Raw genomic sequence first — 26,379 nt, 5'->3', positions numbered from 1 at the left:
AGATGAAAACTCAGGGAAGTGTAGACAGAAAGGGGATAGACTTGAAAAAGGTCACGACTTCTGTTGTGTTGAAACTTCACAGTCATTGTTCAGAGGAGACTCGGGGAAACTAGTTTCTCTTTTTTCATCTCAAGCATTCATTTGTTCCACTTCTATTTTCTCTTTTATCCAGATTCCCCGCGCCTCCCTGAACTCCCCAGCAGCCCCTCGCCTGTTGTCATGGTGTCATTGTCACTTACCGTTTGTGCTGTGATTAGCTAGTGAACTGCAGCCACATTTGCAGGTGCACATCTGCAGCCCGTCAAAACAATATCCTCCCTGCAGACCCCGCCAGATTGAGTAATGCAATTTAGTCCTCCGCTTTTATTACCTTTCAAAATGAGCATGCAGAGAGAGTGGGGAGACAGGGGAGCCCACGCGCAGCACGTCTTGGGAAGTCATTTTCTTAAGAGGTGTCGAGGAGGGGAAACAGAGGCGTCTGATTGCTGGTCATATTAGTGTGGCGATGGTGGTGGTGGTGGTGGTGGTGGAGGTGGGGGGGGTCAGGGATTAATCTGCTTCTCTTACAAGGGTGTAAGTCAGCAACTGTCACTCCTCTGATCAAGGTTGTGGTTCTGCAGCCCCGTCACTTCATGCACCCCTCACTCCCTATTTATTTTGTCATTCATTTCACTCTCTCACTTGCTCCTATCCCCATGCCATCAATATTTGAATATCTCATTTCATTTAGCTGCAATTATGAATCTGTCCTTTGGTCATACTAGCTCCAGGCTTAACTTTAATGGGCACCAGTTTAAAGATTAACTTGAGGACTGTTAAAGAATAGGAAGAAGTCTCTTTACAGTATGTAAGCCCTAATTGAATATATATCTACAGTGCCTTTAAACAGGATTTCCCACTCTGGATATTTTCCATTTTATTGATTTTATTAATCAGTGACGGTCAATACAATTTGACTTTTTGTGTTAAAAAAAAACCCTACTTAAAACCTCTTTAATGCAGATTTCTGTAAAGCAGTGTCAGTTAAATAAAACATGTAATATGAAATAATTGATTGCATAAATATTCACCCCCTTCAAGTCAGTATTTAGTAGATGCACCATTGACTGCAATCACAGCACTAAGTCTGTGTGGATAAGTCTCAATCAGGCTTGCGCATCTGGACACTGTAGTTTTACTTCATTCTTCTTTTACAAAACTGCACAAACTCTGTCAGGTTGCACAGGGATTGGGCGTGAGCAGCTCTTTCCAAGTCCAGCCACAAATTCTCTTTTGGATTGAGGGCTGGGCTTTGACTCAGCCACTCCAGAACATTCGCATCGTTGTCTGTAAACCGTTTCGGAGTAGCTGTTGTTGCATGCTTCAGGTCATTATCTTGCTGGGAAAGATATCTACTCTCATGCCGTAGTTCTCTTGCAGACTGAATAAGATTGCACTCCAGAACTTTCTCGCCACATTTGTTTCACCCTCTACCTTTACAAACGTTACAGGGCCACCATGATGCTGACACCATGATGCTGCCACCACCATGCTTCACAGCGGGAATGGTGTGTTAGCGATGATGTGCAGTGTTTGGTGTCTGCCGAACCAATCTTGTCTGATGGCTGAAAAAAAGCACCATTTTGGTCTCATCAGACCAAAAATCTTTCTTCCACTTGATCATGGAGTCTCCCATGTGCCATCTGGTGAACTCTAGTCACTCTCTTTGCCACTCTCCCATAAAGCTTTGGCTGACAAAGGACCCGGGCAACAGTTGTATGCAGAGTCTCTCCCATCTCAGCTGGTGAAGCTTTTAACTCCTTTAGAGTAGTCATAGGTGTCTTGGTGGCCTCTTTCACTGGTTGGCCTGATCTAAGCAGATTTACATTTGTGCCATATTCCCTCCAGTTCTCAATGATAGAATTTTGAACTCTGAACCCTGGGGGATGTTCAGTCCATCAGAATATTTTTTATCCATCCCCTGACTTATACTTTTCTAGTAGTTTACTAGTTTGGAGTGTTCTTTTGTCTACATGGTGTAATGGTAGCCAGGAATACTGATTAAACAGTGAAAGGATCTTCCAGACACAGGTGTCTTAAAGTACTTCTACACTTTTTTCATTATTTAATCAGAAAATACATTAAAAAAAATGAGTGACAACTTCAATGCTCTTCAGTATTTACACTGAATGTTTTAAGTTAATAAGACCTGCTAATCAGGACTAAAAGCTTCCTCGTGCACAGGCTCAGCTTTTTCATTAAATGTTTAAAATGGCTGCCATACTGCCTGTCAGAAATAACAAATCAGACAGTGTTTCACTGGGAACAAGCAAAAGAAAAATAGGCTTACACAGTTTTGTAGTGGGAAAAAAGTGCAAAAAATGCCAAATTCAACAAACTCAGTCAGTTGGATTCTTAGTGCTCTCTGATTACTTTACTTTGTCTCTGACTCCAAGTCCATGCTGAAGACAAGACAGACCCTCATTGTTTAAAACATCATGTACTGCATGGCTGCTGCAGTTTTTGGGAGTAAACCGTGCATTCTTCCAGCATCAATTCTAACTTTACCCTCTTCCAAGTATCTAAACTCCCAAATGGTATCTTTTGGATTCATTAAAAAATAACTGCAGTGCATTCATTCATAGTAATATACACAGAACATTACACAAGCTCTGTTTTTTGAACAAGGATTGGGGATCTGTTCAGAGCTATCAGGCTTCAGCTACAGAGACTCAATGCCATAATGATCAATCTGTTTTTCTGTGAATCATTTCATAAAACACAACACAGATGGTATCCATAAAAGAGCATTTGTAATGTTTGCTGAGAGGACTCTTTAGAAGCTGGTTTATACTTTACAAGTGTATGATAACAATCATGGCAGTAAAAAAGATGGATATATTTAAATGTAGTTTAACTAGACAGTATTTTATGATATAAAACAGTTGCCCAAATTTCAGATAATTGCCCAAATAAAATAAAACCCATAAGTGCATTGGTATTAAGCTTAAAAGTACATTTATAGTATAAGAATGACTAAAACTAGAGTTTAGATTACATGTTAACATGTCGGTCCAACTTAAAACAAACCAAGTTAAATTTCTCAAAGTTGGACATCTAGATAACACAGATTGCTGGCGTCAAGCCAAACCTCTTATCTCCAAAATCATCCATTTTCATAAATGACAAAGGTATTTTTCATTCAATTTAAGACGGAAGGTCATAGTCAGCATCTTTTTAACACTTTTACTGCTTTAAAATTGGTAAATATCCACCAACAGCTGTAAAAGGTGGCCAATAGTACTGATTTAGTAAAAAAAAACAGTTTTCACTGAGGATATCTCTGTACTTTGCTCCATTCAGCTTTCTCTTAATCCTAACCCTGCTGCTGAAAATCACCCCAACAGCATGATGCTGCCCCCACCACGCTTCCCTGTTGGCATGGTATAAGGCAGGTGAGGAGGGGTGCCTGGTTTCCTCCTCACATAACATTTAGAATTGAAGGCCAAATGTTTCAATCTTGGTTTTGTCAGACCAGAGAATCTCACAGTCTCAGTGTCCTTCAGGTGCTTTTTTGCTAACTCCAAGTGGACTTTCATGTCAGTGGAGGGCTTTAGTGATAGTATGATTCGTCCCATCTCCACACAGAATCTCTGGAGCTCAGTCAGAGTGACTATTGGGTTCTTGGCCACCTCTCTTACAAAGGCCCTTCTCCACTGGTTGCTCAGTTTGGCTGGGCGATCATCTTTTGGAAAAGTCCTAATTTTGCTGACCTCCTTCCATTGGAAACTATGGAGGCCACTGCGCTTTTGGAAACCTTCAGTGCCGCAGAATTTTTTCAAGCCTTCTCCAGGTCTGTGCCTGTCTCTGATCTCTGTAGGCACTTCCTTTGACCTCATGGCTTGGTTTTTACTCTGATATGCATTGTCAGCTGTTAAGCCTTCTACAGATAGATGTAGCCTTTCCAAATCATGTCCAATCAGTTTAATTTACCACAGGCGGACTCCACTCAAGGTGTAGAAACATCTCAGCAAGAGAAATTGGAGAAACCTGAGCTACGTTCAATCTCAATACTTATTTCAATGTGATCTTATAGGGTTTTTGTTTTGTTTTGTTTTGTTTTTATAAACTTGCAAAAATGTTGTTTTCACTTTGTCATGATGGGGCACTGAGAGCAGATTAATGAGAGAAAAACATGAATTTAAATGACTGCAGCATTAGGCTGCAAAATAAACAAAAGTGAAGGAGGTCTGAAAACTTTCTGAATACACTATATATATTAATAGCATTAGTCTTTTAAAATTCATGAAGCCAATCAGAGTAAAAAGCTAGTCATCTAAAACACTAAAGAGGAGATGATAAAGCACCAGCAGGTTTAATGACTTGGACACTCAGACAGACGACTTTGAAGAAAGGACACCCAAGGGTCAGATGGAGGTAGAGTACAGTATGAAGCGTTTGGTGCTCTGACCGTCTCTTTACTCAAAGAGTTGCTCCTACTTTTGAATTCAAGCAGAAACATTTCACTCATGCCACGCATGTTTCACTGCCTCGAGCAAGATAGTCACCGTTTCACCCCGGGTGCTTCAGCTGCGACTTATTGAGCGACTTCCTCTCCGACTGCAGCTCTAGAAAGGAGCAGGGGCAGTAAACAGTGTTAAAGGCGTGCAGCTTTCTTGCCCTCTGCTGCCAGCATGCAGATAAGAGCATTAGAGCTGTTTTTCCTTTCCAGCCTTTCGATTTGCTGCTATTAGCCACTTTCTGCAAAAATGAAGGAGATGGGTCTGAATCTGAATAGGTTTTGCTGGGTAGTGAGTTTAGCAAGCAAAGTTTTATGAAAGATTTCAGTGTCTCTGCCTCACTATAATACAATAAACAAGCAATTAAAATGGAAATGGTGGAAATAATAAGGCAAAGATTAATAGCACAAGGACTCTCGTTTCAGTTTGTATTCTATTCTGCAGTGAAAGAGAGAATGCCATGGAAAATGTGAAACACCTTATCTATGCCAGACACATTTATTGATTATAGAATTTAATTTTGGCTTCAGACCTCATGTGACTTCTGATGAGTTTCCTTCTGTAGCGTCCTTGAGGTTTGGAGCTGTCAGAGTTATTTTAGATCTGCCGTTCCCACTTTGTAAAATTTTAAAGTAAGAAGGAACTTTGATGTGTTTCCTGCTGCGTCAGACGGTTCAATAAAACCTTTCTTCTCTTCCCCTTCTATCTCTGCCTCTCTTTTTCTCTCTCAGTGTTCAAGAACCCAGTATGCAAGGTGTACAGATTTCAAACGGTGGACAGCAAATGGATGCTGGTGCGGGAACAAATGGAAGAGTGCACGTTATCCTTCAGCATCCCCAAGCAGCTGCTCTCACTGTACATTCAAGAAGACATGAGCAGGTAAGTCTCTCTGAAATCATACCTCTGATCCCATGGATGTCACTGCCAGCGTTCTCATTGCATCAGGTAGCTTGTTCCCTTTTTGTGCAGGCATCATAGAACCTTTGGAAGGAGAACAATCGGAAGTTCAAAGTAAAGCTCCCGGTGTTAGCTCACTTCCCGTGTATTAAGACTATGAAGTTTCTAGAAAGTCTTTCCCGACCCAGTTCTCAGATGTAAATGATTATTTAAAAGTTCCGCCTGTATTTGGAGAGGAGTGAATTATTCAGATCTGCTTAACACTTCAAAAGAGGCTCCTACGGATCCAGAAAACGGCAAACATTGTCTCTCTCAAACACATGCACACCTTTCCTTGTCCTCTCAGTAGGCTTTTGAAAAAAATGCTCCTGGAACATCCTGCCACTAGTGCTGAATCAGACAAAACTTTTAAAAGCTATGAGACAATTTAATGAAAGTTTTAATCAGTAAGACTTTGGCACTGGGAGATTTGGCAACACCTGTGGTTTATTCTTGTAAATGAAAGAGTGGATTCATTCTCCAGGCTGAGCTGACTAGTTTTATGAGCAAAGCAGACAACCTAACTCATGCAGATTTATTTCTATCCTTATCTCTTTCCTTTTTTGACAGATTTAGGTAAACAGTGCCAATAAAAGTTCTCATGCCCTTGGATGTTTTACCCTTTTATTGATCTTATAAATCAATCATGGTCAATATAATCTGAATTTAGTTGACAAAAAATTTCAAAAACCCTCTATAATGTCAAAACTACATTTCTACAAAATAATGTCAATTTAACAAAAAATATGTAAGGTAAAATAATTGATAGCATAAATATTCACCGTCTTTAAACTGACTGACCCAATTCAACAGAGGTCCAGTCAGCTGGTGCCAGTAGTCTCATGACAAGAGAAATTGGGATCACCTGGGTGCAGTGAATGTTTCTCAAGTGATTGTAGCAAATAGGCGCCCGTGTCTGGAAGGTCCAGTCACAGGTTGATTAGAATTCCTGGCTACCATTACACCATGAAGACAAAAGAACACTCCAAGACACTCAGAGAAAATGTTATTGAAAAGTTTAAGTCAGGGGATGGAAACAAAAAAATCCAAGGCACTGAACATCCTGTGGAGTTCAGTTAAATCCATCACTGGTCAAACCTTTGACCAATGCTAATTCTAACTTTAAAATCCCCTAAACTAATACAACGATCAAGTTTAAGATGACTCTGTAGCTCAGACCAAGATGACTGAGCAAAAACATTTAAAGCTCTTCAACCAAAGACAAAGCGAGTTTGAGAAAAGTCCCATACATGATGAAGTACCATGAGTTTCACATTTACAGCTACTAACAGAATTTGTAGTCAGCAGAGAACAAAGATAAGAAGGTAATTCATGTAAAATAGCCTTAAAAAGAAAGATATACCAATGTTCCACCCTTCTGTTGTACAAGGAAAACCAAGGGTGCACTGAAGGGTGCAAAAACCCAGACCAGTGACAAATTGCAAGGCAGCATAGTACACTGTAGATTCTCACAGAAGAGGTAGCATGCATGTAAAAAATATCACCATAATCAATTACAGACAAAAATGTTGCTTGAACAAGATTCTTCATGCTGCAGGGATGTGTCTTGGCAGCTGGCCCTGGAAGGCTTGTGAAATCAGAAGATAAAATGAATGCTGCAAAATCTAGGAAAATCCTGAAGGGCAGTCTTATTCAGTCTGCAAGAGAACTGCAGCTTAGGAGAAGATTTATTTTCCAGATGATGACCCAAAGACGAGACAAATGTTCTGGAATGGCTGACTGAAAGCCCAGACCTCAGTGGGACTAACCTGGCTAAACAAAGGTTAAACAAAGTAAAATGAAATCCAACAGAGAATTTGTGGCTGGGCTTGATTAGGGCTGTTCACACGCAATCCTGAGCAACCAGACAGAGCTTGAGCAGTTTTGCAAAGAAGAATGGAGTAAAACTGCAGTGTCCAGATATGAAAGCTTGACTGAGACCTGTCCACACAGACTCAGTGCTGTGATTGCAGCCAAAGGTGCATCTACTACATACTGACTTTGGGTGAGTGAATATTTATGCAGTTAATTATTTTATATTACATATTTTTGTTTAACTGACATTAATTTTTAGAAATTTGTTTTAATTTGTTTTAATGTTGACATGAAAGATTTTTTTTTTTTTTTTTGCAAACAAAAGATAAAAAAAATTGTCAGAAAAGCCAGATTCTATTGACTGTGATCAATATATTAAATTAGTGAAACAGTTTAATATCTAAGGGGGTGAATACTTTTATATACTGTAAATACAACACAGACTCATGTTTATAAGAGGAGTGCTGTTGTTAGCCTCGTTGGGCTGTGTGTATATTCCTGATATCTCTTTGATGTCTGTTTAAAGCCCTATGAACAGGAATGAAAAGTGTAGTTCTCCCAAATGTGCATAGAAAAGCACAAAATACAAATCATATTCATTAAAAGGATTATAACAGAGATTTTGGGCGTGTTGCTGATTATAAAGATGAGAGAGAAAGAAATTAAGAAACTTTGAATAAATAAATCCATTAACCACAAGAAAGTAGCGAGGCCAAAAATATGAATTAAAGAAATGATAGAGAGAAGAATTTGTACTGTTTCATCAATGAACTCATAATTTCTGTGTCTGCACAGACAATGGCTGAGGCTGGAGGTGTTTTTGAGTTACATACTTCTTTCAACTTTGCACAAATGTCCTTTCTGACTCAAGAATGAACCCTTGAGAATTTGAAGGTCACATGTTGAAAGATCAAGGTCATATGGCCTCATGTTCATCCATTGCTTGAGCACACAATATCTCAAAAACGATTTAAAGGATTTTCTTCAAACTTAGTCAAATTCATTTGGACCCATGTTTATCCTTTGCTTGTAAATACTGTATAGTATTTCCTGATCAGGAACATATTTTACTAACAATTTACACAGTTGTCCACTCTCGATCAAGGATAAACTGATTTGATTTTAGAGGTCATAGTTTAAGGGTCAAGGTCGTTGGGCCTCATGTTCAGTCCCTGCTTGTAAACTTAGTATTTTAAGGACACATTGAGGATATTTCTCCACACTTTGCACAAATATCTGAACTGGCAAGAACAAATCAGAGAGTCAACTACTGATGAAGAATACACAAATTTGCATCCACTCGGATCACTTAAACTCACAGTTGGCATCTCTTACTCAGTGGATAACTTCACCTATGGTGAAAATGTGTCCCACAGCAAAAAAAAAAAAAAAAAAAAAAAAAAAAAAGCAACAGTCCACCAGGAACATGAGCAAAAGAACCCTGGCATTCATCATTTCTGGGATGTGATTTGGTGCTACTGCAGAGGTTCCCAACATTTTTTCCATTGAGGTCCCCCCCCCCCACCCCCACCCCATGGAGACAAAACGGTAGTCGTTTATGGATTTGTGCACTCTTGGACCCGTTTTCAAAAAGTATCATTTACAGTCACCCAAAACACTGTTTCTGTGTGCATGAAATGCCGATACGACAAAAAACTTTTGCGTATAATCCTGAAATAATTTCCGTGTGGACCAGGCCTGAGTGAACCTCATTTCAACAGAGCAGAAGGGCCCCCCACCCCCGGAAGTCTATGGCATTGGGAACCAAGGTGCTACTGTGTAGTTAACAGAGGTGGAAAAGGTACAAGAGTATTGTGCTCAATCAACGGTTCAGTTACTCTGGTTATATTTATTTAAGTATCAGTAAAAGTGCTGATTTCAAAATGCACACAAAACTATCCTACTACAGTAATTTGCATAAATAAATTTAGTTACTTTCCACCCCTGGTTAAAGGAAGAACTCACAAAATATTCTATTATTTAAACAAACACACAAATACACTTTTTAGAGTGTACTTTCATAAGGGTAGTGGACCTTCTGTTTGAAATTGACTGAAATAAAAACAAGATATCAATAACAATATTGAATACAGACCTGCTTTCCAAGATGGAAAAAAGGAACTTGTTATGGGTTGATAAGGAAATAAGGGAACAGTAAAACGGTAAAGGTTTGATACCACAATGTGCAAATGACTTTTGACTTGTCCACTCAGCTGTTTGTGAGTTTCTAAAACTGAAATGAGACAGTAAGGAGCTGTAGTTGACTTATTCTACATCACTGCGGCTGCAGAGAGAGTCTGCTGAAAGTGACAGTAAAGCATGGGATTAGTCGGGATTAAAGAAAAAATAATGCACTAATTGTGAATCACAGTCAATCACAATAAATGTGATGAATCTTGACAGCCCTATCTAGAACATAAGTTAAACTCCATTCCAGTTAATACAGTGGAACATCAGACCAGGTGGAGACAATGTCAGACGCAGGTGATGAGGTTGCACCAGTAATTAGATTAAAGCGCCCCCTCCCTCATGCCTGGCCAGTGTTTGTCAAAGCAGATCATTATTCACCTGCCATGTTGTCCCTGGCAACCCCGTCTCATACAAAGATATACATTCACACACCTGCAGGTTGGGAGTGATTCTTCATGTTTGCTTCAGTTTGAGGACAAGACATGAAAAGACGCAATCAGAGGTTGGATGAACTTGCCGGTATGGGGAGAGCTTGATTTGTAATCACTGAGTGAGTTCAAGGAGAAATTCACATGCAAAAGCAAACACGATCATAACCTCTGCCACACACAAAAAGCTGGTGCAGATGTTATTGATCGATTGGCTAGACAAGCTGTGCTGTCAGTTTACTGTGTCACATTGCTGGACTGTTTTTCCCACATGTCCTCTTAACCTTCCTGTTCAAATTAAAGATGATCTGTTCTGCAAACTGATCATTTAAATCACAACTAAATTTAGAAGACAATTATAGAATATTTATTAAAATTCTTATCTGCATAATACAGCCCGTGAGCACACAGCCGGCTCCAAACCATGACTAGTATGTGCACTGTTTGTTTATTAACAGGCATGTGCAGCATATCTCTGGCACCTCTCCCATAATCCTCTTTGAATGTCATCTTTCTCCACACTGTCTCTACATTTAGCTGATTCGCTCAGTCACACAGTGATGCTAGCTTCATGTTTTTAATGATCCACTCAGTGCTGCAAAGTTGGGCGTGCAGCTGTTGGCTGCTGGTGGGTGGCTTACTTTGCTTTTCTTCTGTGATTATCTTCTTCCTCGTGTTTGTTGGCGTTTGATGTCAGCCGTCATATTTTAATCGAACACAGAGGTGGCTGATTTTTCTTTGTGTCTTCAGTGAAGACGCTGTGACTCCTGGTGTTTGTGTGCATGTGTTAAGGATAATTAATGTGTGTGTTGTAAAGTGTCAGTGTGTGGGTGTTGATTAAACCCCATTCATTAAGAGCTGTCTGCTTTCTCGTTAATAAAAAAAAATCATGTCCCCCCTTCTTCTCCTGATAATAAACAAGTGCTGTGATTGTTTGTGGAGATTACCCAGGTGACATTTTGACATCATTATTGTTCTCTACGTTAGGCATCAGGTTTCATTTGTTGGATGGAGATGTTGGTTATTATTATTTCTGCATAATAGGCCTCATGTTGTCATGAAAAAAGAGGATTCGCTTTGTAATCCTCCCCCACGGTTTTTAATGACCCCTCAAAAAGCCCTCTGTGATCACACTGAACTGACACAGCTGTACACCGTGAAATGAAGGTGCTAGCATGGCATCTGGGAAATCTAGTCACTCAACCACACTGTGCTGCTGAATTTCAGTCTATTGTTTCAGTTTTGAAAAGGGATTTGTACCATTAGCTCATAAAACAGCTACATTTGAGTCCCTTGTTAGTCAACTCAAGAATTACTTGAAAGTTAAAGTCATTTTGAATGTTTTAATAGCGCAATAAAAAACTAGTAATGGAAACACCTGAATGTCAAAAATCCTCTCAAATATTGCCTTAAGGTTTTTTACGTTCCAATGGGGAGGTTTTTCAGACATTTTGATATAGGAATATATATCCCAAAAGTGCAATGGAAAGTCTTTTTATATATTTACAAGTCACAGGATGTGACGTACAGTGTACGTACCAGTTCACTCTGAGACAACATGGCGCGGTATGTGAGGACAGAAGAGAAGAGTGAGACTTTTCTTAACATCGTACTTATACCCTTAAACGTGGCTTTTCCATACAGACTTTGCCTCTTAACTTCGTCTTTTGTTCAAAATTATCAAGGCAACCACAGTACACTCAAAAAATGACTCTAGGCCTTAGTAATAGTTAAGCTTTATTATGGGGTAAAGTTTAAGTAAATTATATCAAATCAAATGTTAATTAATCATTATAGCTAAATGAAATGTAAATATGCTTCATATAAACTGAAATAAAAACAACTGAGTAAAGTTAACATAGATTTTTAGATAAAGTGTAACTAAATACATCAAATTGAATATTATTCAACAATAACAACTAAACCTGAGGTACATATTCTTTACATCAACTAAATTAAAGCAATTCAAGTAAACTATGTGATCAGATAACCTTGCAAAGCAGATGGATACGCCCGTTTCCATGTTTCTCATTGGCAAATCCATCTTGCAAAGCTCCCGTCTGAGCCGCTTGGGCCCGGTTAGAAAGTGTCAGGACCAATCAGCATTGAGGAGCAGTACTTTCGGGTGCGGCAGAGTCATGACGTAAGCAAGCAGCAGCAAGAGGCCAGTGCAAATATGGCAGAAGACATCAGTGATGATGCTGCTAAAGCGCCAGTTTTATTAAAACTTGATGACATTTCTTCATTAAAAAAAGGACAAAGAACAGCAGTGAGTTGTTTTCTTTGTACTGATGTGTCTACTGTTGCCATGGTTCGTGTTATGCAGGTTTCTGGAGTTTACTCCTTGGTAGCAGCTACGTCACGTGTTTTGTTGCTCTGATTGGCCCGCAAAGATGTGACAGACAGAAAGTTTATCCAATCACCTTCAAAGTTTTTTCAAAGCCTCTACCCTCTCCCAAAAACTGTGTATGAGAGGTTTCCCAGATGGATGTGTGAAACACATCCATCTGGCGTGTTAGTAGGTTAGTGATCAGGTGGGTTGACTCTAACTTTCTCTGAAAGGGGGCGGTGCACAGGTGTGATAGCACAGGTAACGTCACGACTGGGCTGATGGAGATAATGCAGTGAAACCGCTCATATATAAAGTTTTGAAGTCAGTGTTTGATTGAAAAGGACAACAAAGTTTCAGTAATCATGTAGAAGTCTTGCTTAAGATTATTATGAGACAAAAGTCAGCAGAATTACGTTTATTTTACACTGAGATCCCTGTACACAGCCCAAGTTGTCAGGCGCCAGTCAATAACAGGTCCAAAAATTCAAATACATTTATTTTACTTTACTATTTTTTTCTTTATTCAACCTTATTTTAACCAGGAGAAAAAGTAATTGAGATCAAAAATCTCTTTTCAGCAGTGTCCTGGCCAAGCTAGATAGCAGCACAGTCTAATAATACTGTTACAGATGACTAATGACATACAAGCTATACAGTGGTGCAATGGTTAGTACAGTTTCCTCCCAACAAGAAGGTTCTGGGTTTGTCTCCCACTCAGGGAAGATAACACTTTAATAATGTGTTTTTAAATTAATAAATAAAGTTTATGTAAAAGATCAACTTAAGTTTACATTTAGTAATCAAATTGACATTTAAACTTTATGAGCAAGTTTGCGTAACTCTAATTCAATGAAATATGACCCAAGTTGCCTAATTATTTCAAGCTCTCTCAACAAGGTTTTAAGCATTACTTTTAAGTCATATTTTACCTTGATCTTATGTAACAAAAATATATGGAAAATTTAGATGTGATTTAATCACTTAAAGTCCAGGTTTTTGGTATAATTTTTATTTTTAGTGTAGACGTAATCATAACCATACCAACACACAACAGGTTTTGAACGTCCAGCTTCCTTGCAGCAGTCTTGCGAGATGAGATTTTACAAGAATTGCGAGGCTCATGCCCAAAACACCCTTCTGTGGAAACACATTCAACGCGCAATTGTACTTAGTCGACATTTTAGAAATATGGTTTTTATTTTTTGAAAAATTGTAATGGAAACCCAGCTTCTGTCATCAGGCAAATCCTTCTTGAAAAGCTCCAACCACAACATTTGAACCAGTCAGCATCATTTGAGGAAATGAGGTGGTAGCTATGGGCGGGGTTTAGTTGTACTGAAAGCCAGTTGCAATGGCTACCTCCAGGATGGTGATCAGCAAAAGTGTAGTATAGCTGCAATTTTACCAGAATGTTTCTGCATGAAATAAAGAATAAAAACAACATTAAAAGCTTTTTTTGACAGGAACTGCTATGAATAATGACTCAAATGAAGCCAATTCCAAACATGCAAGGACTTTCGTGTTAATTTGTAAATATTTTGAAGACCTTCTGTCACAAATTATATATATTTTTGTTTTCACTTATTGGTCCCCAGGAGAACAAATTTGTGCAAAAAAGTTTCAGTCATTATGTTTACTGTGTCAAACACAAAAATCTTTGAGTTTTTTTTTTTTCTTTTGTCTTTTTAGCCCTATAACTTAAAAAATCAAGTGACATAACTGCAGCACACATATTATTAAAGCCAAGGCTTGTGTATGTTTAAAGCTTGACAGTGGACCTCAGGATTGATGTTTTAAAAGCTTTTTGAGACAATAAGTCCAGGTGAGACAAAATGGTTCAAAATATGGACTTCTTTTTTATGTTTATTTTTGTGCCTTTATTTGATACAGGAGGATAGTGGGTGGAATCTGAAACAGGGATGAGAGCGGGGGAGAAACTTGCGGTGAAAGGCCTCAGGCCGGATTTGAGCCCCGGCCGTCCGCGTACATGGGGGCGCGCCTTAACCACTCGGCCACCTGTGCCCCCCCAAAACATGGACTATTTGAAGATATTTTTGGCACCCCTTATGGGATACTTTTACAATATGTTTCAGAATTTTCACAGACATTGTAGAGATTTTGTTTTGATTTTGGAAAGGTTAAGATGTTTACAGGTTAAGATGTTCATGTCAGCCTCTAAATATGAGAACATTGGACTTCAGTTTTTATAAGCACATTGAAACCTTATGTATAGTTTTATCACACCCTTCTTCAATCACACATTTACTCTTTGCACACAATAGCCCTCTGATTAATGAAGTGATATTATATCTCTGTGCCTGCCATCCCTCTGCCTTATCACAGTCATTAAGCAAGCAGAGAAGTTCCTCTATTATTTAATCCATTATCAATTATTTCTCAGGGATCATCCACCCAGACCTCCACTCCAGCTGTCCAGACACTAAATCACTGATCTGTGAGGGAAAGGTAATCAGACTGGGTTCACACAGTGACTGAGGAGAGGTAGAGGTAGATAAATCAGACTGAATGGTTGCAATTTCTCAAAGAGAAATAGAACAATCAGGTTCTATGTGAAACCTGCAATCTAAACCATCAAATCAGAGAATATTGCACCTTGTTTGGCTTATTTATCCCATTAGGGGGGCCACTTTACCTAAAGTGGGTACGCTGGAACAATACAGGTGATTGAGAGAAAATGTGAGGTGGATACTTATACCTCACTAGCAGGGAAATTTACCTCCATCCTGCTCTCTGATATTATTACTTTACCCAGCCTCAGGCTTAAATTAGCACACATCAGTGAAAAACAAGGATTTTTTTTTCTTTCTTATCTGAGTCCTTTGTTTTTCTTTTCTAAGAACCGCTGCTAGATTTTTCTTTGTTTTCATTTCAGAAGTAGTCATTTTTAGCCTCTCTCATTTACAAAGATGCTAATCTTGTCTCCAGGACTTTTTCACACACCTTTTGAGTAAACATTAAATATTCATCATTGTTCTCCACTGAAACCCCTTTATAATTAAGATTAGTTTACAGCACTATTCATACACCTTAACTAAAAATAATGCTTCATTGAAATAACCTAAATCACATGCACACCTGTATTCCTGCTAATAACCTTCCTGTCCTTCATGCATAGCAGGGCTATACTAACTCTCTCCTGTCTATTCTTCTATTATGTGAGCATGAGTTTCTGTCAGCCACCTGCAGAGCGTATTGGCAGACTTGCTCAGTATGTGGCTTCTCTCTGCCCTGTAGTTGGAATCAGCTGCATATTTGTTTATAACTAGCAAGCAGCAGAGATGAGGAAAGTGTCTTGTACGCCATCTACCATTTTTTTTTTTTACAGTCAGTTACAATTCATTCAAGCTAGGCTGGAAAAGTATTTCTACATGTCATCTTTGATTTTTTTTACTGCTGTATGTGGAATGCATATGCAGACAGCTAATAATATACTGAACTGGAGAGTGTGTTCCAAGATTCCTTTCACCAAAATTATGATACACAAAAACACTGTTTCTATGGAAGTTAGAGCAGCATGCTTTGGTTTTAATGCATCTCTCCCTAAGACTTTTGTCCCTCCCCTCTTGTCATGTTGACAAATGGATTTTCCTTTCTGGTGCTCACCACAGCCTGGTTGATAATTCCAATAATTTTGACTGTGATGCATACAGTGCTTATAAAAAATTTCCTTTCACTGATTGTATAAATCCATCATGCTCAATATAATTTGTAAAACAGATTTCTTCAAAGTAACGTCAATTAAATGAAAGAATAATAAGAATAATGTCAAAAGTGACTGCATAAGTATTCACCCCCTTTAAAGTGAAGAACCTAAGTCAAGGTCCAGCCAACTGGTGCTAGTAGTCTCACAGTTAGTGAACTGGGGATCACCTGTGAATGTGTCTCAAGTGATTGTAGTATAAACATATACTGTGTCTGGAAGGCCCAGACACCAGTTAATCAGTATCCCTGGCTACCATTACACCATAAAGGCAAAAGAACACTCCAAGTAACTCAGAGAAAATTTTACTGAAAAGTAAGGGGGTGGATGCAAAATAATCCAATGCACTGAACATCCCCCAGAGTTCAGTTAAATCCATCATTAAGAAATGGAAGGAATATGTCCGTCCTCACAAACTGAGAGACCATGCAAGAAGGAGACTATTAAGAGAAGCTGCCAAGACACTTATGACTACTTTGAAGGAGTTACAAGCTTCAGCAGCTGAGATGGTAGAGACTCTGCATACAACAACTGATGTCCAGGTTCTTCATCAGTCAAAGCTTGATGGGAGAGTGGCAAAGAGAAAGCCACGGTTGAAGAAACTCTTATTAAATCTTGTCTAGTTTACCAAAAGGCATGTGGGAGACTCCATGGTCAAGTGGAAGAAAGTTGTTTGGTCTGATGAGACCAAAATAGTGCTTTGTGGCCATCAGACCAATGCTATGTTTGGCTGATGCCAAACACTGTACATTACCACAAACACACATTCACCACGGTGAAGCATGGTGGTGGCAACATCATGCTGTGGGGGTGCTACTCAGCAGCAAATTGCCAGTTTTTTGAAAAATTTCTCCCCTATATATATATATCAAGTAGTTGTAGTAGTTGTAGTACACTTTCACAAGAACACGGTTGTTAACAGTACAGACAGTTAAACAAAGTTAATAGTCATGTATTTAGTAGTGACTAAAAAGCATAAATGGAAATGATAGAACTGTTAAATTAATGTACTTTCAATACTAGCAATCTTCGGTAAAAGCGGTAAACTTAAAACTTATAGAAACATTTGAAATATTTGCAAAGTCAGTGAGGAGCACTAAAGTAAAGCTGCTTGCTCTTGTGGGAGGAAGAGTCAATGCCACTGGTGGATGTGGGGATGGTAGTAGAGCTCTTCAATATTAACTGCATTGTTAACAGCAGCAGCCTCGCTGTGACCATGGTCTCAGGTCTGCAAGCTGCTATGGATAAGTCAGTTTGATATATGATGCATCAAGAGAATAACTAGCCCCCATTATATTTACATGTTAGAAGTTGCTATAAGCATGCTGTGTTGGAAAGATTTCAAATAGATTTCAAATTTTCCGCACATCTTTGCAGCTACAATGACTCTGCCAACTGTGGTAATTAACAGACTTGTCTGTACACAGCTTTTTATTAGGACAACTTTCTAACAAAGAAATAGTCCATTTGAAAGCAGATGAGAACATGGCATCAGACACATGTTTCTTTAACTTGGCAATAACCACTTATTTAAAATAATGTGTTTGATGCTATGTGTGACCTTGACTCGCTCTGCCTTTTTTTCTCTGGCACCGTTTCTGTCTTGCTCTGCTCTGCGTTAAAATACTTCAAAGTAATCTAAAAATAATTGCCATACCTTGAGGAAATCAGGATATAGTCAGGAGAGGCTCTGATGAATCCAACCAATGAGCATGAAACATGCAACCCTTCCTTTAAGGATTTAGAATATATAATCACTGAAAATTGGGCTTATTTTACAAGAACAATGCTTATGACCTTGTATTAATTATCCTGAATGCTGTAATAAACCTCTTCAGCCTTTTTTATGCAATATAAGCAATTTACTTTCAGTGGCTCCTGGAGCATCAATGATAGCCGTCCATATGATGCTGCTTCTTACATGCAGATGATGAGCCAATGAATGAGGCTTTTGTTCTTGAATAAAACTGCCCTTCCCACACAGACACAGATGCACACTCATGCACGACAACTATTATCTCCAATAGAAGGAGAATAGATGTTTTTGGCCCCAGGCTGCAGAAACAGCTTAAGTGACAAACAATCGCTCCAGTTACACCAGCAAAGAGTGGCTGGGTTTATTTTCTATGTAATGGTAGAAAATGGTCTGAGCAGGGGGAGAATTTGATAGAGCGGGATGGATAAGTGAGCACCAGCTACTAGCCCGAGGTTCAGAAATGTGTTTATCTGACTCAACACAGGGTGCTTTGGGACGTTACTGTGTGTGAATATGCGTCCGCTTCAGTGTGAGTCTGCGTTTTCAACTGGATTTTTTTTGTACCCCGAAAGGAAAAGTGAAGAAATTTGAAATGAGTTTTGGATGCATGGGCATGTTTTGGAGTTAAATCCATCATTAGAAGAATAACCAACTGTTTTTCTCCCTTAAATAAGATTGTTTATATCAGACATCTTTGAAATAAACACAGAAACTGAAGCATTCAAAGATTGTGTACTTACTGACTTCTTTAGTATTTAGTGAGAGCAGAAAGGTTCTCATGTCTGTGTTTCTCTATAGGGTGCAGGATCTGCGGGAGCTGGGGGAGCTATCGCCTCACTGGGACAACTTAAGAAAAGAAGTGATGACCCGATATGGAGGAATCATCAGCTCCTACCAGGAGACTTTGGCTGAACTGGACAAAATTACAGGTAAGGCTACACCTGCTGAAAATATAAAAAGGCAAATCATGCATCTGTCCAGTGTTTGTACTAAAAAATCTCCTAACAGCTTATGGTGCATTACCCTGTGTCTGTACCATGCCAATAAAAAGTACTCAGATTGCATAAATATTCACCCCCTTTAAAGTGACTGACCTAAATCAACAGAGGTCCAGCCACTGGAAGGCCACTTGTTAATTAGTATTTCTTGCTACCATTCCACCATTTAGACAAAAGAACACTCCAAGCAACTCAAAGAAAAGGTAATTGAAAAGTATAGGTCAGGGGATGATACAAAAAAAATAATTTCCAAGGCACCAAACATTCCCAGAGTTCAGTTATATATGTCATGAAGAAATGGAAGGAATATCGCACATGTGTAAATCTGCCTAGATCGAGCTGTCCTCACAAACTTTGCTTAAATGTACAATAAAGCATGCGATTACTTTAGTTTAAAAAAAATAAATAAAACACCAATTATGCCTCTTAGCCTCTCTGTGATTAATGACAGCCCTGGTTTAATCAAGTATATAGGGTTAGTTCAGGCAAGCCATGGAATTAAAGGCTGCCATATATTTGAGATCAGCTGATCTCACGAAAGTCCTCATTGGCTGATGGCAAGTAGATTTGCTTCTAAGCATGCTATTGGCGAATTGCACTCATGGTGCCATTTTTTAATCTGCTCTTGCTTGTCTACATTATATTACTCCCTCTGTAAGCCACTTTTTGCAACCCTCCTCCACCCCAGCGTCTCCTTTATTCAGCCTCTGACTTAATCAGTGTCATTCTGCTTTCATTGATGTCTGTTCTGCTCTCGTTTTGCTGCTTCGCTTCCTGTCTCAGGCTTTCCTTGTAGGCACAGAAAAGACTGGAATGTGTACTTTGATGCTTTCCATGTAGGCCCATGGAAATATCCCAGAACAGCCACATATGAATAACAGCAAAAAGTGCAAATTAATGACTTCTATTTATAACCACAAATCATGTTTGTTCCTTGACAAAGTGGTTCTGACTGAACTCAAGTTATTGTATAGCTATGTATGGTCAGTGGTGGGTAGAGTACACAGTTACAGTACTCAAGTCAAAGTACTGTTACTAAACAATAATACTTACTCAAGTAGAAGTAAAAGTACTCATAAAAATAAGTACTTGAGTAAGAGTAAAAAAGTAACTTATTAAAAGACTACTCAAGTAGTAACTTCATTTTGTGCAATTTATTAAAACCAGGGCTGTCAAAGTTATCGCGTTAACTCAGATTACTTTTAATGCCACTAATTTTGGCACACGATTAATGCATGCGCGTTCTGTGTGACCCTCGACCCATCCCATAGTTTTCCAGATCAGGAAGCGGCGCCGTCGTGATGCATTGCAAGTGAGCAGAAATGGATAAAGGACAGAGACTTTTGAATGGTAGATTCAGCATTCAGATGATAACAGATAAGACTGAAGTTATTTTCTCTTACTCTCGATGTGAACTGAGTTACCAGGAGTTCGTAGAGTCTTAAATATCTCGTACCACTCGCTGGCCGAGATCTGCCCACTTAGCCATGCTGGATTGTTTACAATGGAGACACTCAGACAACTCTGCAAGCAGGGATAGACTCACTATCTGGCATACCTGGCATTTTCCCGGTGGGTCGACGTACTTTTGGGCCAGTATGATTTATTCATTTATTTATTTCTGTTATGTACCGGCTCCATAGTGGTACATTATATTGACGTGGACAGGTCCGATCACATCTCCTAAAGGTCTGTTTACCCCCTCTCCCATCCACACTCAGCTCCTTCTTGAAAGTGAACATATCCGGAGCAAACAAACTTACACACCAAAACGATCAACTGGAACTGTAGATGAACGCCAAATTTAAAAAATATTCAATCAAGTGGCAGACCGCAGTCCCTATAGGAGACGGTCTGACACTGGTGAATATACAGCTACATGATGAGGAGGAGGAAGAGGGGACAGAGCAGCAGAGGCTGGTGTGTGACAGGGGAGCAGAGGTGTTACAGGTGAGACTGAGAGTGAAGCAGTGAATGAGCTCAGTAGAATATCTTGATATAAGCTATTAAGCATTATTAGGCTGTGGGGCCCTTTATTTATGAAGGAAAATTGGTTTGAGATTAATGATTAATGGTTGTTAGGATTAAAGTTGGCCTCTGTGATCAGCAGTGTTGTTTAGCCAGTTCTTAGTTCATGAAAATTTATTGCAAATGTCTTTAAATGATCACATCTTTATAGAAAAATTATGTATTAACCAGTGTTTTTGGGTGAACATCGTCATCACTGCTTCCTATTTTACAGTGAAACAGTGGAGGTAGAGAACCTGGTTCAAGTTTGCAGATTTTACTGCATGCTGCATTCTGTAACCAACTTTTCTCTGTTAGAAGTAAAGTTATCATTTCTTTCTCTGTAAAATTTCTGAAAGAAGACTCTTGTGTAACTCGAGGCTCCTATAGAGTCACTGTTGGGAGGGGTTAAGGGAGTGAGGTGTATCATTTCTCTTATCTCAACAGACGTGGTCTGATAACACCACACTGCCACATCTCCCCACCTGTAAGGTTAGGTCCGGAAAAAGAGAAATCATCTCTTGGTTGAAGGATGGATTCTGGGTGATTTGTGTTGATGGCAAGTTCTCTGAAAGGACTGTTTCATTTGTCTACTTCCTGTCAAGCAGTTTCCATAGAAACCTAGGTTTCATCAGGGGCGACTGAAATGTGTGAGCCCATGAAAGCTTTAGTGTTATGTAGAAGTAAATGTTTGCAATGCTCATAAAAACTGATAGAGATCTCTGCCGTGTGAAAAGCAAATGTGAGTGTTGCATCTTCTTTCTGCGCTCTACTTTGTATGTAAATATGTAACATTTTTTGTACACTTTCCACAAATGTTTTACATAATACAATTAATCCAGTCAGTTAGGTCTGGAGTGAACACAGATTGTAATTACAGTGTTTTTACTCCACTGCTGATGAGAAAACATGGGGCATTTGATCATGCTGCATAATTGCATTGATATTTGTACTTATTAAGAAAGATATTGTTGATATATTAGTTTGCCTCAGTTTCATTACTCAAAAGCAGCTTCGACATCTAAACACATGGATAAATGTCATGTGGAAGTACAGAAATGTCCTCATACAGCATTAAACTTTAAAGACAAACACTTATGTTATTGCAAAACAACAGATGTTAGCTGTACTTTAATTATCCGCCTCTGTCCTCACTTAAACTCATTAAATTATTACTAATGAGAATCTAAAGTGGAACAGCAAGAAGTTTTAAAGCGCCGGAGGACTGATCAAACACTCCCCTCTTCTTATCAATGTTTCAGCATGCCAAAGTACCATTATGGATTGATCGTTCTCTGATTTACTCTCATCCCCATAATGAGAGATGTGTTTCAGCTGCTTTTTGCTTGCCTCAGCTGATAAGAAATGATGGTGTTAAGCCTTTGCACTGCGAGGGCGAGGGGGTGGATGATGTGACGTTGGTCATTATGGCCCCTGACAAGTCTCTTGTGTGGTCCAGATGCTACAATGCATAGAGGAGCTCATGCCAAACTCACCACCCTTATTAAAACCTGCATTAACTGAACAACATGACAAACACTGCTAAACAAGCTGGGTGGGCAAGCTGCTGCAAATTAATTATTGATATGTTTTTTTTTTAATGGAGAGTAGAGACAAAACGAGACAGTGTGGAGGTGGTTTGAGAGTGAAGAGTGGTGGGCGAGCAAAGACAGGAGAGATGGGAAATGAGAAGATAATTACTCAGACCAAACAACCTTTGACACATGCGATATAATCTGCTGTATAAGATGCCTTGTAATATTCTGAGACATTGGCTGAGCCCTGTATACCATTCTACAATGATGGGATGTGTGCTGTGATGACTGCAAGAGTAGCTGCCATCATCACACCCTACACACAACCTGATCTGAATGAAAATGTGCCCACATTCATTCACAGTTAGTCAATAACAATGCATAACATGCAAGAATACTAGTGATGAACATGCTTTTTAACAGCTTTTCTACTTCATAAGGTTATAATCCTACATTAAAAGAAAATAGTGGTATGCTGTTAAGTGAAAAAAACCTTGTAGAGTGCTGGTTACATTCCAAAACATCTTTTTTAAGACAACAAGCAACTACAGAAGATCTTTACAGTTACCTATAGCAAATTAGTTGCAGGCTGTGGTAGTTAGCAAATCTGCAAAACTCCATGTAGCAAAAACAGACCCCCCTGAAGCAGTGGTGTAGTGGTGCCTGCAGAAATAGGTATACTCTGAATGTATAGTCTTTTTTCTTTTTTTTTTTTTGTTGCCGACCCATCCAGCAATGGACGAACGGCTTGTGTTATAGACTACAATGCATATTTTTACTTTTTTTGTCCTTGTCCTTGAGACATTCTTTTTATTTGCCTCTGTGTAAGTTTGAAAAATAATGAAAATTGTGAACTGCTAAACACATAAAAACAGCTCTTAGCTTCGCATTAGCTACATTAGCTCTAAGTTAGCACATTAGCTGCTATCATAACTTAACACTTCACTACAGCCACTAACCAGTGCCTTTTAACTAGACACCACCTTAAAATGCATTGCAAATGAAAACTGAGTCTTGCTGCAGTTGTCCCATATTAGTCTTCATAAACTGATGATCTCAACTGTAACCCCCCCCAAGTAAAATCCGACCATCATAGCTTCTTCGCAGGTGTCCAGATGAAAGACAAAAGCATCCACTGTGGATAGTTCAGTACAGTCCTCCTGTCATTGATCACTTTTCCACACTGCTGCTGATTAGCCTACTCCCAGCTTTGGGGAAGTGAGGTGATGCCCTCACCATCCATGCTTTCTGCATGATATGATTCTGTGTTGAATACAGTTCCACTCCATCTGAGGACTGCTCATAGGTAGATTTACACACTCATCAAAGTCCTCTACAACTCTTTGCTCAGCCCAAGCCCATCCTTGCCCCAGCCGCTGCATCAGCGTTTATGCCATTCAGCTATCTGCAGTTCCCTTTGTTTCAGCTTAGCTGCAGCAACAACTTACTCAAAAGGTTTTTGGTGGGTTAATGTGTGTAAATAATACAACAGAAACAACAGTTTTGACTTGGCTTGGTGTCATGTAGTTTTAATAAAAACTGATGTATAGTTTGCTTTAAATGAGCCTCAGATTTGACTAAAGGCTTCAGGATTTCTTTGAAGGTTGTTCACATTGCTTCATGGTACATATAATTGCAATCCCAAGTCTTAAATCTTAAAAGAAAAACACTGTGAATTAAAATAAAACCATAATGTTCCTTCAGTGTGGCATTTGTATTGTCTGCATTTTAATGATGTTTCCAAATGCTTGTTTGCTGTTTTCATAAGGCTCTGAGGATTTCTGTCCTTAAACAGGATTATTCATACTTTAAAATTAATTAGTGTCTGCCTCTAATGCGTAAATAATTTAAGGTCAGTCCTGAGTCAAAGTGATTTCTTGGCACAGAAGAGTCACTGCTTGTTCGCATTTTTGTGCGATAGACATGGGTTTTCTCATTTTTCTGCTTGGCACTGTTTTTTGTATAAAAGGGAATAAAAGCAGAAAGTTGGAGAGGCTGCAGACAGCAGAGAGAGAAGAATAAGTGAAGCAGTCTGCTGGGAGATGGAGGCAGAGTCCCTGTGTTCAGGTTCAGCACCCTCATTTTATCCATTTTTAATGATGAGCTGACCTAAGCGAACGCTTCAGATTGTCTAATAACTGTATTCCATTCATAAATTAATCATCCCTGCTTTCATTGTTTATTAAAGGCGCAGACATAATCCCGTCAGGGTGCTGTTTGTTGGACCTCCAACACTGCCGGCACTTCTCTGCACAAAACTGTCAGTCACTCTTAAAGTGCTCTTATGGGATAACTGCAGCTTAAGGCCCAGAGCTGCGCATTGTAGATTAAGGCTCATATCTTACTTTCTCTCTTTAATATCTGTATTAGCACCTCAGTCTCTGCAGTCTGCTGCCTCCAGGTAAGATGCTCAGCTGTGGAGTACACACACTTTCTCCATTTTTCTTGCTTCTGTAGCTAACATTGAAATAGCACCATAAAAGAAAAGCCTTGAAAATAATGGCCTCAATGTTAGCGGCATAGATTGGATTTTAAAAGCACCTTCAGACAGAGCTCACCTCTTCAACATCATATGCAAATATATAGAGCATATGAACTGGATGGTTGCTTTCATTTGTTCTCAACAGCGTCCCTTTTAACACCCAGGCTGATTTTATAAAAGTGTTGAATAGATTCTCATCATGTAAAAGAGTTCAGAAAAGTGGCTCAGAACAAAGAAACGACAGCAAAGATTAAAGGAAGACACGGGCAGATGTTGGTCAGCGCTGCTGGCATTCAGCCTCGCCGTCACATGGCCAGCCCACCTGGACAAACAGATGGAGATCTGATACGACTAATTCATCTAACCCACAACGGTCACTGGCTCGATTAGCCCACTCCCAAGAGCTCCAAGGTTGACAGTGTGAGTCCACAGAGCCGGGATGACAGCCTAGTTATGGACTTGACTGTTAGCCTTTGGAAGTAGATCATGATTCCAGGAGATAGAGGCCTCTTTTAATCCTACTGGGAAAAGAAATTTACACCAACATCATGAAGGAGAGGTTATATTAACCACACTATGTATGTGCTACTATGGACATCAATATCTGAAATATCTTTAAAAAAAAAAAGGATAAGGATCTGTACATTTTCATGAACTTATGTTTGTGTATGGTGGTGAATAAACCATAACTTAGTTCATTCCTATGGGATTCTCTGTGAAATCTTACATGCCTGTAAAACTCTTTGGCTTACTTGAATTTACAAGTACTGTATGTTACAAAAACGTAACTTTTGCAGTTGGTTTTCATTTGTCAAAATTTTAATTACACAATAATCTATTACAAATGCTCAGAAAATGACATTATTTTAACAATTTTAACAAAAAGAATAGGGGAACAAAAAGAAGTGCTCCTCGCTCTCAAAAATGCAGTTACCACATTAAAAAACTACAACTACATATTACAAAAATGACCAAATGATTTAAAATCATTAAACAAAACTAATCTTTGGGGGCTAAGAACAAGCTAACTTAGTTATAAGGCTGTTTGCTTCAATTCAGGTTCCTGTATTTATTATCAAATGAGTTTGTATGATTAAAAATAAGTTGTTTTGGGGCTCTGGCGGCCTAGCGGTTAGTCTCAGCCAGTGTTTACTAAAGCTTTTTTTCTGGTGATCCACTTTGTAGAAAGTACAAGCCATCGTGACCCAACAACTTTGTTTTCTGTTTTTTATTGCTGATCAAGAAGCCTTCTGTGCTGTTCTCGGCTGTTTGGTTGAGCTGAGGGCTATTGGTAGCTTGTTAAGCTAGCCACTTTAATTTTTTCATATAGGCTTTCATTGCATGCTCAGCCCCTTGGCTGTGACTTTAGCTCTTTTGCCATCCAGTGTCTGGTAGACTCTTGTTTTGTGTTTTATTATGGCAGAGAGGATGAGTGTTACTGGGAGGAGCTCCCACATGTGGCTGTAATGAGTACTGCAGACATAAATGTCCCGGAACTGAACAGTGTTGGGTAGTGTTACTTTTGAAACTAACTTATTAGATTACTGCGTTACATACTGAGAAAAGTCATTTGTTACGTTACTGCATTACCTACTTCTAAAACTAGCGCATTAGAGTACTTTTGCGTTACTAGATAGTAAAACCCTTTAGCCACTCGTTCCACTCTGCGGTTGTAAAAAC

At 39.1% G+C, this 26,379-nt stretch overlaps 1 protein-coding gene across 7 annotated transcripts in view; it reads left to right on the top strand.

Annotated features, from left to right (window-relative positions):
* The window catches only part of inpp4b (inositol polyphosphate-4-phosphatase type II B), a 257,684-nt gene that overhangs the window by 151,109 nt on the left and 80,196 nt on the right, over positions 1 to 26,379 (top strand). For all 7 annotated transcript variants that reach the window (XM_041784758.1, XM_041784757.1, XM_041784759.1 and 4 more), the window contains 2 exons: positions 5,231 to 5,378; positions 18,476 to 18,606. In XM_041784758.1, coding sequence (XP_041640692.1) covers positions 5,231 to 5,378; positions 18,476 to 18,606 — 279 coding nt within the window. The remainder of the gene's footprint in view (positions 1 to 5,230; positions 5,379 to 18,475; positions 18,607 to 26,379) is intronic.

The sequence above is a fragment of the Cheilinus undulatus genome, linkage group 4 (genome assembly GCF_018320785.1).
Source record: "Cheilinus undulatus linkage group 4, ASM1832078v1, whole genome shotgun sequence".
Lineage (NCBI taxonomy): Eukaryota > Metazoa > Chordata > Actinopteri > Labriformes > Labridae > Cheilinus > Cheilinus undulatus.
The sequence above is the reverse complement of the archived record's forward strand: the minus strand, read 5'-3'. Positions and strand labels throughout refer to the sequence as shown.